The sequence below is a fragment of the Halichoeres trimaculatus genome, unplaced genomic scaffold (genome assembly GCF_033239565.1).
Source record: "Halichoeres trimaculatus isolate MK-OKI-2021-1 unplaced genomic scaffold, fHalTri1.1 fHalTri1_scaffold_18, whole genome shotgun sequence".
NCBI classification, from domain to species: domain Eukaryota; kingdom Metazoa; phylum Chordata; class Actinopteri; order Labriformes; family Labridae; genus Halichoeres; species Halichoeres trimaculatus.
In genome coordinates this window covers 8,682,180-8,698,813 of record NW_027437196.1, presented here as the reverse complement: position 1 = coordinate 8,698,813, position 16,634 = coordinate 8,682,180, and the positions used below count along the sequence as shown (strand labels likewise).

General features: G+C 38.2%; 1 protein-coding gene across 2 annotated transcripts in view; it reads right to left on the bottom strand.

Annotated features, from left to right (window-relative positions):
• The window catches only part of dnajc13 (DnaJ heat shock protein family (Hsp40) member C13), a 45,932-nt gene that overhangs the window by 16,050 nt on the left and 13,248 nt on the right, over positions 1–16,634 (bottom strand). For both annotated transcript variants that reach the window (XR_012599838.1, XM_074693202.1), the window contains exons 3-23: positions 14,230–14,305; positions 12,595–12,744; positions 12,281–12,322; positions 11,984–12,184; positions 11,697–11,903; positions 10,638–10,733; positions 10,273–10,364; positions 9,889–10,055; positions 7,589–7,668; positions 7,316–7,485; positions 6,430–6,529; positions 6,188–6,295; positions 4,713–4,868; positions 4,539–4,595; positions 4,328–4,449; positions 4,134–4,209; positions 3,936–4,031; positions 3,673–3,813; positions 2,865–2,882; positions 805–887; positions 553–706 (exon numbers count right to left, since the gene is read on the bottom strand). Coding sequence is in view for 1 of the 2 variants with exons in the window: in XM_074693202.1 (XP_074549303.1) it covers positions 553–706; positions 805–887; positions 2,865–2,882; positions 3,673–3,813; positions 3,936–4,031; positions 4,134–4,209; positions 4,328–4,449; positions 4,539–4,595; positions 4,713–4,868; positions 6,188–6,295; positions 6,430–6,529; positions 7,316–7,485; positions 7,589–7,668; positions 9,889–10,055; positions 10,273–10,364; positions 10,638–10,733; positions 11,697–11,903; positions 11,984–12,184; positions 12,281–12,322; positions 12,595–12,744; positions 14,230–14,305 (2,392 nt within the window). In the remaining variant the exon portion in view is untranslated. The remainder of the gene's footprint in view (positions 1–552; positions 707–804; positions 888–2,864; positions 2,883–3,672; positions 3,814–3,935; positions 4,032–4,133; positions 4,210–4,327; positions 4,450–4,538; positions 4,596–4,712; positions 4,869–6,187; positions 6,296–6,429; positions 6,530–7,315; positions 7,486–7,588; positions 7,669–9,888; positions 10,056–10,272; positions 10,365–10,637; positions 10,734–11,696; positions 11,904–11,983; positions 12,185–12,280; positions 12,323–12,594; positions 12,745–14,229; positions 14,306–16,634) is intronic.

Here is a 16,634-nt window from a genome sequence, read left to right as displayed (position 1 = left end):
TGTGAACAACATCACTCAAAAAGTAACTAACAGATCTTGATGAAATTTTCAGGAAATGTTCAAAATGGATTAAGGAAGAAGTGATTAAATTTTGGAGGTGATCCGGGTTACCATCTGGATCTAGGATTTCTTTAAAGGATTCTTTATCATTGTGAGATGGGGCCGTTTTCACCATATGTGTATATAACTCCACGATAAATGGTCAGATTACTTTGCAAAACAATACAAGACAAGGCCACCATAATTTCTGACAGATGTAAAAATACGATCCAGATCATGGCAATATTCTGGATACTAAGATCAGGAATATGAAATATGTACTGGGTGTTCATAATTTTCAACGCTGTCAGGTAATAAATTAATATACAAACCTGCAACTAGCACCAAATTGTAGCAGAGTCTGCTGAAAGGGAGTATAACATTAAAGTAGGACTAAAGTGTTGCGTTAAAATCACAATATGCTTGGCAGAGGTCTGTGTTCTCTGAGTGCTTTTCTCATCTATAGATGAGATTGAGGCAGCAAAGTGTAAAATACTTAAGTTGAGCCCGAACCTCAAACTCCTGGTGGTTCCAGGAGATGACAGTGGCGCTTCCCAGCTCGCGGTCCACACTGAAAGCGCGCATTTCTCCCTCCAGAGCGTCCCGTAGCTCCTCCCTCGTCTTAAGGTTCCAGATGAGGTTTGACTTGGCGTGGTCGAGCTGGAATCTTAAGAGAACAGAAGAGCAGGTTAGACTCAAAAACTGTGTTTCAGCTGAGAATGTGAAATTTTTGTCCTTAATGTTTAAAGGAGTTTGAGTGTCTACTTGTAGTAGAAGAGCTCCCAGTTGACTTCTATCTTTATCCTCTGCCGTCTCTTCCTCAGGATCACCGGTTTTTGGTTTGGATTCTGGAAAAGAAAGGTGAGAACCCTGTAAACACCTGCTGAAAGCCAATGATCATCATCCACAGAAAGAAAATCCCTTTTCAGCTTGTAGCGACAGGAGAGTTGTGAGGTTACAATGGAGACAAAATGAAAAAGAGCAAACAACGCCAAACATGAAAAAAAAAACGGAACCAAGGTGTAAAAAAAAAAATAAACACATACTTTTGGGGGGGAAATGGAAAAAGCCAGACACAATATCAGTGACACAGAAAACATAACCCCCTTACAAATAAATGTCATCACCACAGGAGCATAACATGCCAAAAGAAATGAGGTTATGAAACAGAAAATACCAAGATGGGATCCACGATTGGGTTTATTCTTTCATTCTAGCTAGGCGATACAGAACCCAGTCAAGTTTGCACTGCTTTTAACACATAATACATGTTGTGCTGCTATAAATGAGAATCACAGTATAATTATTCTGTTTAAAATCCTGTAGGCTGACAACAATTAAAAATCTGAACCCTGATCGTAGGGCTCGACCTGATTCAGGGTTCATGGTAACTGATGATTTTTCATAATAATCTTCAAGTGTGGTCTCAATATGATCAAATCATTTCCATTTGATCGTGATAATAAACATTTGGATATTAACAATTTCAGGTCAGGCTGCCTCAGATTAAATATCTGCAATAACCAACGAGAAGAGTGGACTAGGAAGCGTCACTAACCAGCTGTAACAAGTCATGAGTGAACAGGAGGTCCTCGACTTGTGTGGTTCTCAACTTGCATCATTTCAACTTTAAGACGCCAATACATATATGTACACTGCTCTGTTTGTAAGCTTGCTTGTCTCGAGTCGCATCATCGATTGTGTCTGTCGTAATTTTCTCGGTATCCTCACTTTTTTCGCGTTATGGACACAAAAAGGAAAGCAGGATCATTTTTTCCCATGAATATGAAGTATAATACATGTATTTGGATTGTTATTTAGAGATTTAGGGGGTATTTAGGGTAAAAATCCGACTTGCGCGGAATTTCGGGTTAGGACACGTCGTAAGAACGAAACTTGTTCGTAACTTGAGAACAGTCTGTATAAGGAAACGTAAGCAAAACTGTACCCAGAAGCAAATTAGAAGAAGACCAAGAAGGAGACAGAGAAGATAAAGATAGAACAGAAAAAGACAAAAAGGAAAGACAAAGAAGACTGAGAAGAAGACCAAAGAAAAGAAATCCAGAGATAAAACCAGAGAAGAAAAGAGATGCTGCGTTCATGTCCAGCATGGAAAATCACCCAGTCTTCCACTCCCTCATGGTCACAAGGATGTAATTAGGTACCTAAACATCGTACCTTTTTATTTTACGTGAATTGGAACCCGGTACTTTTGCTTGAATTTGGTTGGTACCTTTTAAAGGTACCTAATTCAGTTCCCATCCCTAAATAAAATATTCTCTCTTTTGCCACAAAAATGTTCGTCCTCTGTATCCCAATTGAACAGCTGAGCTATTTCGCTGTCCAATGTTCCGGGTTCCTCCTCATTATTGTCTGAGTCAGAACATTGATGTCGGCTTTCGCGAAAGCTGTAATAGAGGCAGCTGTTACCTTAGCCCATGTGTCTACAGTTTGTCCGCATACGGTAGCATAACTTGCCTACTGCTGCCTCCCTGTCTTTGTGAAGAAGAGTTCGCTGTCTGTCATCTAGCACCCCCTCCCACGAACTCAGCACACACCATATTAAAGGGCACAGAGTCGATGTTTTGAAAATGTTAGGCTTTTAAGTGCGCCTTATGGTGCAAAAAATATGGTAACTGTGTTTCTAATCATGGTTCTTTTCATTTGTTTGAGACCTGACTCAAATCAGAAGTAGATGCTGGGTCACCGCCTGGCTGAATTAAGAAAAAGAACCCAATTTGTCACACAAAGATGGAAAAACTTCAATAAAAGACAAAGACAATGGAAAGAAAACAGCACGGATCCCATTGGTTCATCCTACTTACCAGGTTATTTCTGTCCTGCTGCATTGTTTGACAGCAGAGAAACCACACAAGACAAGGGGAGGGTGGGGCAGAGACAACACAGAGAGATTATTGTTCCTCAGATCAAACAAGAGGATCACAGGTCACAAGAGTCTATCATGCTATGAGACAGAAATACAGTATTCAATACAGATTTTTGAGCAGGGTAATGATTTCCTGTCCAGGGTTTAGAGATCAAGTGAAGCAGGTGCTAAAATGTGAATCAGTGAATGAACAACTAGTGAAAACAAGCAAATCAGCTGTGTGAATCTTTGAAGAAATAAATTACAGAGAAGAAAAGAAGGCATGTTAGTATTCATGTGTACAAAGTTTCAAAAGGTTAGAGGAACATTTAAAAGCAGATTTTCCTGGGGACAGACGACATACAGAAGCTCAAAGTGAAACAACTTCTGGCAACTTCAGGTAAACATGACAGAGGTGACCTTTGAATTTAAATAGCACTCAGACACGCCTGCAAAAGAAAGCTTTTGTCAGAGCAAAAGAAAACATGTCCGCTATGCAAGTACAATGAAAACAAAAGCAGTTAAAACAGCAAAAATAAATAAGAAAATAAAAAATGATTGTGAATGTTTCTGCACGTGATCTGCGGCACCTTCATGCAAAACAGCAGCAGCTGAAAAGAATGTTAATGTGAACGCCTCTGGATCCTGCAGCAGCGCTGAGAGTCAGCAGGAGGAGCAAGAAAGCAGCAGGAGCAGGAGCAGCTTCTCTGAAAGGTAACAGGTCATTGAGCTCTTTGGTGCATCTCTGAAGGAAGAAAAATCCTCACCTCCTTCTGAGCTATGCCCATTTTATCTCGCCAGTGCATCAGCACCAGATCGGCCTTCTCCTTGGCGAACTTCTCCACCTCTTTGGCTGCTTTGCCGGCTATCCGCTGCCACTCAGGCACCTTGTTGCGATTTAGCTGGTCCTGTGGAAGACAAAGATCAAAGAGCATGTGTACAAATGTTTCATTTTTTCTGAATGTTTCATTTTTTCTGAATGAGCTCTGAAAGAAAGTGCAGACGTGTTTTTTGTTTTTTGCGAAGTTACCGTTGCAATTTTCAAGTTGTCTCGTATGTGCATTCTGTCCACGTCTTTCTCCGGGACTGCGTCAGTGCTGTCCAGGTAAGCCAGCAAGCCTGTGGGCTGAGAGCGCATGAGACAAGGGAAAACAGATCAAGAGTTAGAGCTGTTGTTACATTATTTAATTAATATAGGTTCTAAGTATGAACAGTCCTGTAGCCCTACCAGTATCCTTTTCAAGAGGTTCATGGCAACAGGGTTTTCTGCCGTCCACAGACCCACAAGATGACGACTCAGCTGCCTGAGGAAGAAAATCAAAATATTAGCAGCTACAGAGTTAATGTGTGGGATGAAATCTTTTTTAGGCTAAAACAAACCATTAATTAATGGGTGTAAGTGTGTGTTTGCTGAAGTTTGACCTGTTGGTAAGCATTCGCTGGTCAGCGCTGATGGTGAACAAAGACGTGTGCAGATGTCTTGGAAGAGCTCCTTCACTCAGGGCCAGCTCCTGCATCTTAGTGGCTATTTCCTTGTCTCCTTCCTACATGAAAAAAACAGGAAGTAATTTATTAAAAAAGATGAAACCCATGACAATCATCATAAAAAAATCCACTGTACAGAAAGACTGACCTCAATAATAGCTTTCATCACCAGACCGGCTCCCTTCACTATCGCCATGGATGGATGCTGGAGATCAAGACAACAGAATTTAATACATGAGAGCTTCTGAATTTGTACCCAGGATATTACACATTAAAGCATAACTACTCAGCATTTGTTCTCTGTAGACTCTGGACTGTCTACCTGGAAGAGTTTGAATAATGTGCGTCCATTGGAGGCAACCATCTCCAGCAGCATGTCAAACTGCTGCCCCTCTGTGGTTTCACTGTAGGGGGCGCAAAGGGCAAACGTTAGGAAGTCCAGTAAGGCGCTGATGACCAAAGCTCCTGTTCCATGGTCCTGCAAACAAAGACAAAAAGACAACAAAAGAAAATTAGGAATTTTCTGTAGAATGTTAAGGAAACTTACTGAATTTTTGAATGACGGATGAGTGTTAAAGGAACATTTTGCTGAAAAGTTTGTGAAAATATGGCACTCTAGGATTTTTTGGGGGGGGATTTGCCTGAATATTTCAAGAATATTCTGTGGCATGAAAAGCAATATGCACATTTTTGATATTCCATGATTTCAAGAGAGTCTATATATTTCAAAAAGACTCAAAATAAAGAATATAATTTAATATACTAAAATTCCTGATATTTTTGAGAATTTTACATCATAACACTTTCAGAGGCTTTCAGGAAATTTTTCAAGAACTGATTTTGTTTATTTACTTATTTTTAGATACTTTCAGTAACTTTAAATGGGGTATACTAACTGGAAAAAAAAATTAAGTTAAACTTTACTGGCTTTTGGTGCTTTTCTTATTTTTCTAGTAAAAAAAATGTAAATCGGAGAAAATTTCAGAAGTAGTGAAATTCATAAAATTTTGGGGTTGTATAAAAATTTAAAATTGGGGAAAATTTCAAATTTCAGCATGTAAATTTCCGTAACTTGCAATTTCTTAATGTTTAATAACGATTGGCGCCAATATTAGGCATTTTGAAGCATATCAGCATCTGCTTTTTTTTAATCCAATGGCCGTTAAAAATAATTTAAAATCTGTAATTTTGCCTTTGCTGGAGCTGTGCCTCCAGCACTGTTTCACCCACAGTACCATCTGATTGGTTACACAAAGAGCCATGGCTCAGAAACAGCCAATCAGCTCTGATAGCTGTGCATGCACAGTGCTCTCCTGAAACTGTAATAAACATCCCATTCCCAGGGTTTTTAGATTTTTCATTTAACTTTACAAGACATGCTGCTGAGCCTAGGAGATTTTCAATACACATAAGCACAAAGGCATTTAAACAATGTAAGCATTGGGGTTTGTATTATTCAAAATGTTGACACCAATAGTTTTACTTTGGCTGCAAATGAATATTGGCTTCAAATATCGAATATCGGCCTCATTGACTACTAACAACCTGTATTGGCTCTGAAAAAAACATGTCGGTCAATCTCTAATAACAATAAAAGCATTAAATTGTTGTTGTTTTTTTTAATCTCTAATGAAATTTTAGGACATTTGGGGAAATTTCAAAATTTTAACCTGAAATTTTCCAAAACGTTCAGTTTTTTTGATGGAAATTTTCAGGAATTGGGAGTTTCAAAATGATATAAAATGATAAAGAAACTTCAGGCTGTAAATAGATAACTTAAGAGACAAAGAAATGTACCACATTCGTGATGAATTTTTCAAGGAGGTTTTCGAGGAACTTCTTGGAGGACAGTAGAGACGCCTTGTTCAGCTGCTCCTGCCTCAGGTCATAGTCATCATGCATGGGCTGCAGAGAAACATGAAAGTAAGGGTCTCAATCAGTGGTGAGTTCCTTATCTCGAAGTCCAACCTTAGAAGCATAAAAAAGGTCAAATTTGTTAAACACTTGCGTGCGTCCTTTGTTTCCTAAGTCATACTTACACACATGAGGGCACAGAGCATGTCTACAGCAGCGTGTGTCACACCGTTGTTATTCCGTTTTAAAGCTTTTACCGTCTTCACTCCCAACTTTTCCCTGAACCTAGAACACACAAACACACATTCACGTATTTATTACAAAGTTTAAATCACAGAAATACAAAATACAAAGAATACAAACACAGCTTTATGTAACGAGGTCTGGGGTTGGATACACAAAGAATTCATTGCTTCAGAAGTGGCTTGTTGTTTCTTTTGCCCACAAAGTATCACATCTACAGAGCTGAAGACTTTAAAGAGGGTCTCCCTTCAGCAGAGAGACTTTTTTTAAATGTATTTATAGTGTGAGGGAAACACCAAGCTGCTCTCACAATGAATCTTTCAGGGAAGCCAATCACAAATCATAAACAGTAAATACAGTTCCTCTCATACATCTCAGTGACCCAGAGAGACTGTAAGGGTTTCATGTACTGTACTGTACGGACATGTCAGGGACAGAACGGGCAGAGAGATGAGCGTAAATAAGTTTGTGAGATGGTGAAAGTAGAAGGTCAAGGCATATCGAGGCAGACAGCTCAGCTGAGTGACATAACCTCCCTTCTGTGCCGGTCTAAAAACCTGAGATGAAAGCAAAACAAAGATAAAAGAGGAGAGAGCTGACTGGCAGACAGCAAACAAAGACTCAGGAAGAGATCAAGGAGGATAAGAAACAGACAGGCAAAAGGGCAGACTGAGATGTATGGATTCATATTTACGTTGCATCTGTGAGTCCAGACCCTTGACCAGACCTTGGAACGACAGAGCATGCCTGTTACCAGCAGCTCTAGATAAATAAATCCTAAATAAACACAATCATGAAGGTGAAGACGGATAACAGCTGCTTTCTTACTTAGGCAGCTGGGTGAAAGCCTGGAAGCCCGCCTTGGAGGCTACCAGCCGTCGAATGGCCTGGAAATGGCTCTCCAGCTCTGCGTTAAGAGCCGGCAGCTCGGCCTCCTGGGAGAGGAGAGCCAGGATGGCGTTGTTGATGAGCTTCTCTTTGTTCTCCGAGAAAAGACCCTAAAGAGAAAAAGAAAGGGACACGAGGGGAGGTAAAGATGAGACTGAGAGAGAAACACACTCCAGCAGATGAATAAATCACACACGAAGTAATCACACTCACATCTTGGGTTACTGCATGCAGCACTCCACTGTAGGATATGTTGGCGTTGAATCTGAATACTGCATCCGCAAAGTTTCCATCTAAGTGAAGGACGGAGGGATGGAAGTATTAACCAAAATGATTAATCACCTCAAAGAAGAGACAGACCCTCTTTTATACACTACTTCTTAAAATCAAGACAGAGAGCAAACACTAACTTAATCAAATTCATCATATTTCTACTCCTAAAAACATTCAGATGCAGAAAAAGAACGCTTCAGAAAAGTATAAAAGATGTTTTTTTCAAAATGTATCAATTTGATTTGCATGTATTGATGTGTCATTTTAGAATTCTATGTCTTCACACGAAATATCAAATAAACGTCATGAAATAGCTTTTTATTGAGATAAGAAAATCAGTGCTTGAGGCTCTTACAAGCTGACTGGATAAGGAAGTTATGATACTGAGTAAACAAGTACACAAACCTCACCTATTTGTTAAAGTTATCACTATCTGAAGATAAATTTGGGACACAAACATCCATATTGTTGATTTGCTGCTTGGTTTATTCTTTGCTGTATCTAGGGATTTATCCGTAACTTTACACACAATAATCTGTGGTTCATGCGGCCATCATACGTTTTCTGTTCATTTTGTACATGTGCTTTGCAACTTTTGTCGGTGAAGTGTCTCATAAATTTTGCACAGCTTGCCTTTGCAAAGAAGGCTTTCTTGACTCTGATATGATGATGAGCGAAAATATGTTCCTTTTTCTATGTTTTTTTTTCTGGCTTTAGACATCCTTACTCTCAAAAGACAGGACAGCGGACATAGCAGGAAACAGATTATATTATTACAGATTAGATTATCGCAAAAATCTTGAAGAACTCAGGAAATCTTTTCAGAATTGAGGTGGAAACGTCTCAGATTTAAGTGATCTTTTTTAACGCTTAATGTGAATTTTTTGCCTTAATTACATCTAAAATACACCAGATGCGTCTGTAGTCCAGCTCTGCCCTGTTGCATGTTCACAGTAATCGTCAGCTCACACCTGCTGCATGTTCAAGCCAGCAAGCTGCTTGATTGACAGACATTTTGATTGATTTGTTTTATTTTGAAAATCACAGGATGCTTTAGATAGTTTCCATGCAGCACTTCCTGTGTAGGGATGGGTACAGAAGACTTGGGTACTTTTATAGGCACTGACCAAAATCTGTCAAAAGTACCGGTTACCGATTCATGTAAAATCAAAAGGTACCATGTTTAGGTACCTAAATGCATCCTTGTGACTGTGAGGGACTGGAGGAGTAGGCAATTTTCCATTCTGGACATGAACACAGCATTGCAAGGTTAAATACTGAAGAGTAAATATGTTAAATTTAAAAAAATATATTTTGTTATTGAACAAATTGATATTTTTACCACAAGAAAGTTACGAAAATTGGTACTGTTGAGTACCGTATCATTATTCCAAATGTGAAAGGTACCCATCTCTATTTTTGTCCCACTCGATCTTCCCTACAGTGAATTGATGCGTCATCCGTCAAAACTAGGATGACTGCACATTAACTGCTACCTGCCAGACCAGTAATGCAGTCAGACTGCAATGGAGCGGATCCAGTGCCGTGACAGGACAAAGACAGACTGGAGACGCATCTAGTGTATATCAGTCATTACATACATCAGCTCAGAGAGACAGGAAATGTAGGGAGTAGGAATTGGGAATTGAACTATCAACTGCTGCAATAGGGACTATAGCTTCTGCACATTGGGCACACAGTAAAACCCACAAGAGGATCAGGAAAACTGCTGCCGTCTGGCTATTTTCCCTGTTTTTCCTCCTTCATTCTGATGCTCAGTTTCAACTTTAACAGGTCACCGCCACCATGTCTTTGTGTTTAAATGCACTGAGCTGCTGCAATGTGATTGGCTGATTAGATATTTGCGATAACAAGCAGTTGAACAGCGTGTTAACATTCTCCTCAAAGCCATGCAAACATGCAAAAACTGGGTAGAAATTAAGTTGAGCATCTTACCGGTTAGCCTGCTATCAACAGCTAATTTGTAATTAATGCTTTGTTTATATTCCAAAGTAGAAAAAAAAAGTATTTCTAAAGCAGTTGTTGGGATAAAAATTAAGGTATCACCAAAGACAACAGGTTTTCCCCTCTGTTGTTAATGTCAAAATCAGTTGCTAATCAAGCGCTGAAGTTCTATTAAAACCATTAGAATAAAAAGCAGAAGTCTTATTCCACTCAAAGTATTTTAAAAATCATTGGAAAAGTTTATTGAAATCAGGAGATAAAGTTTTGCAACTCACTTGGAGGTGCTGCCAAGAATTTAAGATGTAAGCTCTCTACTTCCTCATCCACGGGCATGCTCAGTAGGCCCCATCTCTGCCCTCTCTGCGTGGGAGCCATCTTAACGCAGACGTCCCTGTTTCCTGATGCTCTGACTCCATCGAGCAGGCTGGCCAAGAGGGAGTCCCTGGAGACACACACAAACAAAGTCAGATAAATCCATTAGAAATTAACTTTAAACAGACGTATGAATGAAACAACAGGGAAATATCATTGAGCTGTTTTGTAAATGAGGTAAAGTGTGCAGCACGAAAAGCTAAAAATACTCCAAACGTCTAAAAAGCCCACAGGAGGTGAGCATTCATCACATGTTCAGAGGAGGTGCATGTGCCTGGTGTGTATACCTTTCTGTGGAGGAAAATTTCCTGATCTGACCTCTGATGAATTCAACAGTAAACACCTGAGGGTTGTCTACATCACAGATGAGAGCAAACACCTGAAAGAAGATCAGATACAGGACAGGAGTGAGAAAAAACAAAGAGGAAGAGGAGAGAAAGGGGGAGGGGAGAGTTTACGCATATCACACACACTAAAGTGCTCCTTCACTGGAGCTGTTTACTCGCAGTGATGTAGTTCATCCATAATGAAACAGAGACAGCTCAATTAACTTTTATCTTCACAGGAGTAAAACATGATAGAACTAAAGGATTTGAGTGTTACAGGTTTAATTTTTCATGGCTTGATGTCACTGTTGGGTTTGTGGACTCACCTCTCCGAAGGGTTTGATGGTGACGATGTTGTACGAGGCAGGATCTCTCTCCACGAGACACGTCTCTGTCAGGCAAAGGATTCGCTTAACGGGCTCCTAAAGTGAGATAAAAACACACAAGGCACAAAAAAAAAACACGTGTGACTCAATGAGCATTAAAGAAAACATCTTTGGAGCAGAGGCAGGCACTGAAATAGAAAAGACTCTCAAACTCCTTCAGGAGTTATATGTTAAGTGAGTACTTAACATTTACCGTAATACATGTAAGCAATAAGCAACACAAAGTGTCAGTTGATAACAATAACATAAATGCTTATTTTCTAGATATTGGTTATCAATGCGTCAATAAATTGTGTTAGTTTTCAAATTTGAAGGTTGGGATTTTAAACTGAAGTTAGTGGGTTAAAGTAAAAGCCAGAACATTGAGAAAATTTGGCAGTAGTTATAATAAAATACCATAATGTGTAGAAAATCTTATAGAAAAGCTTATAGAAACTGTGAATTAAAAGGTTGGAACAGAAAAAGTTCTTACACAAAAAAAACTATTTCATACTTATTTTTAAAACATATACAAGCAATATGCAATAATATAAGAGAAGTATCAGTGGGGATATCTTTATGATAAAGTAAGAGGTTAAAAAAAAAAAATTCTAGTTATTTCTTGAGTCATACAGCCAGAAAAAAAATGCAAAATTGTAAAAAAAAAAAAAAACAACTTCCATGATATTCAAAAAACGTTTATACATTGCTTACTCAAAATTAATTAATAAATATTTGATTACATCTGAAATTTTGTTTAATATTCGATTAATATTCCATTAATCGAATAAAATCAGATTAAATTAATTCTATTTAATAAAAAATAAATTCACACATGTGACCATTATCTCATCCTAAAGTGTATTTTTTCTATTGCATTTAAATGAATCGCTATATCTTAAGTCGCTCTATTGCTTGTTATGTTATAGTAGGGTTTTAAAGGCTTTAGGACCCTGAGAGTTAATGCTGAACTTTATGAATCATCAATTCAAGCTAGGAAGAGGGTAAAAATGCTTTTACCAGGTGCCGGGAGGTGATCTTCTGCACCACAAACTCAGCCAGCGAAGTGATGCTCTCGTCCGAACTGTACTTCCCCAACCTGTCCGTCACAAAGCTCTCAAATGTCAGCGCTTCCTTCCTCAACCGTAGCGTGATACCGATGAAGTTCCCAGCATGCTCGATGGCGCTGCGGATGATATCGTCTCGCTGGTCTGAGGCAAATAGATGCTGAGGAGCAGAAAGTTAAGAAAGTGAGAAACTTTCAGGCACATAACAGAGTTGAAAACATTAACTCTGTGATTGCGTACCAGCCTGCTGAAGCCTCCGTAGAGAATGCAGAATCCTCCCTGATAATCTGAGACCTCCACGAAGCCCTCTACATTACGGTAGTCGTAGGAGCACACCACTCGGTTGGTGTGTGGGTCTATCTGGTCAATGCCGCCTGGCGTCACCTCTAAACTCACCGACTTCCTCGTGTCACTCCAGTGGTGCTTGTAGCAGTTATAGCGCTGGGTGGGAAATTGTGAAAGAGGTTAATTTTAGGGGTCACACTGATGGAAGCAAAGATTAAAAAAACAATATTTTGTGGTAGATTTAGTACTCACTCTGCCAGTTATCTTTCCTTCTGAAAACTCTGTTCTGAATCTCTGTGAACAAGAACAGATGAGAAACAAAGTGCTGGTTCATAATTGTGATAAACACTTAGAGGGCGTTAAGAGGCCTCAATTTGAAAGCTGCGTTTTCAAACAGTGCATCGTATATAAAACTTCTCTGCTGCAAACACAGTTTTTTAAACATCACAGCCAAACATTTATCCATGACGCAACAAGAAAGAATGAAACTGAGCGACCAGTCTATAAACTGTGTATCTGTTGTGTTTCGTCAGTGTGAAGAGGTGAACGAGTGTGTTTTTCTTCACCAGTGCTTCTGTAAGCAGCTCCGTCCGATGCTCTGTGGAGAACTTGAGTGTCTCGGACTTCTTGCCCGTGCCTTTGCGGAATGTGAGGTTGAACTCTGTCCCCTGACCTTTTCCCACCGGGCTGATGCCGCAGATGTCTCCATAAGGCCACTAATGATAAAATAAGGAGGACAGTCAAACAGCAGCAGGTTAAACATACACATAATTCAGTCTGCATATGAAGTCAGTATTTAAACGTCAAATTAATTATTTAAAACATATTATATTCATGCACTGCAGGCTGGTGTTTTTTTTCCATATCATTCACTTTATTCTATTTAATCTAAATCAATTTTATTTTACTTCAATTATCTTAAAAATATGGTTTTGATTCATCTTAATATATATTGTATTATATTCTAAGACCTTTTTTTAATGTGTTATGATTAAGTAGATTTATTTTAGTCATATTCTTAAATTAATTGTAATAGGTTTATTGAAAAAAATACTTTTAATTTACTTATGTGGATGATATGGTACAGATCAGATCTCATATCATTTTTTTTGTTTAAATTTATGCCTTTCAACTGAATATTTCCATGTTCATTAATTTATTTCATTTGTTTTCAACTTGTTTAATTTCACTCAATTATTTTCCTAAGTAATTTATTTAATTTTATATTAATAAATTACATTTTTTTTTAAACCTTCTTTAATTAATCTTATTGGTATTTTTTATTAAACTTGCATTGTTATATGGACTAGACCTCAAAATATAAATTTCATTCAGCTTTTTTTAGTTTAATCATCTTTATTGATAATTCATTTTAATTATATATATTTTACTTTACTAAAACTAATTTTATTTTTATTTTCATTAATTGCATAGGAATTTAATTCCATTTTAATTTATTAACTTGTCTTTATTTTTATTATCTGTATTCATCTTAATTCATTTTACTTTAAAATAATTCATTTTTATTTTAATTCATTTTATTTTATCTTATTATTTGATTTTCATTTATTCTATTGCCATTCATGAGATATTATTATATTGATTTATAGCACTAATTTAATTTTAATTTCAAGTATTTCATATCACTCCTCTCATGAACTGCTATCTATTTTCTGTTCTTTTTCTGAAACACTTTAAGCCACGCATCTGAATGTAGAAATGTGTAATAGAAATAAAGATTATCTTGAGTTTGAATGACAGCTTCATGGCTGTGTACAAGCAGGAATTCAAGTTTTATCCACAGCCTATGAATGCTTAACAGGGTATCAGTGTTCTGCTACAGCATGAAGTGTAGCTCTCTCTATAAGCAGCTGTATTTTCATGCATTTACCTGGCTGAGGGGGATAAAAAGTCAGCTTTTCTGTGTAATTTTAAGTGTTTACAACATGTTTCATGCTCTAATCAGTGTAAAGACATGCTGCACTCAAGCAGAACTAAAAGCTTAAGAAGTTAAAAAAACGCTACGATTCGGCTTTCAGCAAGAGAGCAATGTGCTTCAAATGGATTTACAAGTGTGACATGGATCCAAGAGCAGCACATCCCACAAGCATCTGTTTGACACTGATAGCGACCGCAGTGAGAGGAGCCGTGACTGCTTCAGTGAGGAACCTTGTTGACAGGCTGCATGCACACACACTGACCTGATTTGTTACTTCTAGCGTGGTAGGGTTGTACGTGGTGATGCCATGTGTCCCCACTGAGAAGACTCGCTTGTACCTGGAACACAAAGCAGGGATGAGTCAGACATGCGGCCCACTTGCAATCACTATCACCGCTCGCAAATGAAAGCAGTGCCTACAACAGCACGGACAGTCAAACACGATTAGCATTTGATGTTGAAGGGAGGCTGAATATGCGTGTCCTTTCATAGCTAACAGATCCTGTTAGCTCTGATAACTCAGAAAACACTAAATCACTTAAATTTGAATCTTCATTACTCCTAATAGATGGACGGTGGAACAAAAGATACAGTTGGCCTTCACATTCAGGAGCTCTGTACGTTGATCATGAGTCAAAGACAGGTGACATCATAGGGCTCATTTAGCCGATGATATCATCCACATGCAGGTTTATTATGTCACTTTGCAGAGATTTTCATGAGACCATAAATGAGTTGAGACGCACAGAGAAAAGATGGGGACAGATTGTTGAGAGCTGCTTAACTGTTTTACATGTAGACCTAAAGTTCACAGGCTTAAACTTTAAAGAGAGGGTATTATACATTTTTTAAAGCTTTGTACTGGCCCTTTGGTACTGTTGTAGCAGCTTTACATATCTAACACTGCAGTAAAATCCCTATTTTTCTCATACTGGTGTTTAGAAAACTCTTATTTTAGTGCCTGTCTGAAATGCTTCCTGCTCCACAAACCCCCTTTTCTCTGATTGGCTGGCCCTTTGGAGGCCTGTCAGGGAAATAGCTATGGGCAAACCTTGGTGATTGAGGCCCAAACTTTCAATGTGTACCAGTCACAAAAACTTGATATGATGACATCATAATTTCAGTAAGTTTTGTGCATTTTCAGTTTAAAAATCCTTTATATTGACGTTTTTAATATGTGTAAGCAGAAAAATCTCATTTTGACTTGAACCCTCTAAGACTCTAGTCTCACAGACTACAGTCAATCTCTAAATGTACCATTCTTTCTCTGAACAAACCTCTTGATGTCTCTCAGCTGTTCTAAAAAAAATAGACATCTTAAGTTGATTTGTTTTGAGTCTCTCTTCAACACTGAAACAACAAAAACTTAATCATCTGAAGTGTTGTGAGAGTGGGGTTTTCTCACATAGTAAGAAGGCGGTGTGAAACTATTTGCATTGCTAATGATCCGTGTGTTTGTCAGTGAACATGCTTGCCAACAGTTACAGTTGGTGTTTGTGCTCAATTCACAACATTCTGCTCAGTGTTAGATTTAAAAGAAACAAAAAAACAGGTCATTTAAGGTTTTGAGGAGAATTAAATTCAGTGAGCTTCAGATATACACAGTGAGTCTGTTATGTTGTATCTGGGATAAGTGTATGTCCAGCTATGAACAACATGTTCTTTTAGCACCACCATAGCACCATTAGCCTGCTCACTGAACAAGCTGACTCTGCTCCTTTCTATCTCACACATCCTCAATAGGCCTGCTCAACATTAACAGATCTGGAGGAGTTCCCAGCTGGTCCTATCAAATTAAAAGGAAGTCAAATCGAGCACTTACTTCCTTATAATACACCAAAACTTGTGTACAGAGCTCAGTACTAACATAAAGAGACAGCACACGCAGCGGCCTGAGGCTGGAGAGAAATACTCAGTCCCACAGTTAGAGCCCTTCCTTTTTCATGATTACTCAAATGTCATGTCCTTTTTGTCCCTCTGACCATCTCCTCTCACACCGAGTTTATTTCCACTACGCTCTACTTTCATCACGTTTGGCCACAAAGCCAGAGAGCATGGCTGGGTCCTGCTCCTGGGTGCCGTCTCTCTCTTCACAGCCTGACCTTGGTGTTAAGTGGCCTGCTGAACTGGGTGTCAGCACAAGCCTAGTTAATTATTTATTCTTTTTGTTCTTAATTTAAACTGAGTGCCCAGACAACATCCAATCTTATCTTCATAGTACATTTCTGTAAGAATAACATTTCATCATTTCAAATTTTTACTACATAAAATATAATCAATTTGCAAATATATTCTGAATAAGAGTCATCATTTCCTAAGTAATTAATCGACTTACTAATCAATTATCTTACTACTACCAATACATTCATTGACTATCACTCATCAATTAATTGGCTACAACTATCTGACTTACTGATTAATTGATTATTCCTGTATTTTGATTAATTGATTAATAAATTAATCAATTTATCCATTAATCATTTAATCAAATAATTGAATAATTGTAAAAAATAGCTCACATTACTATTTTCCCATCTTCAAAATTTATTTTTCATTACTTTTACCAAGGCCTGGCAGTATTCAGTGGATAAAGCCACTGAAAGCTTTTTTGCTAACTGTCATTGGCAAAGAATGCAAGCATTATGCTAGGTAGCAGTACAACTTATG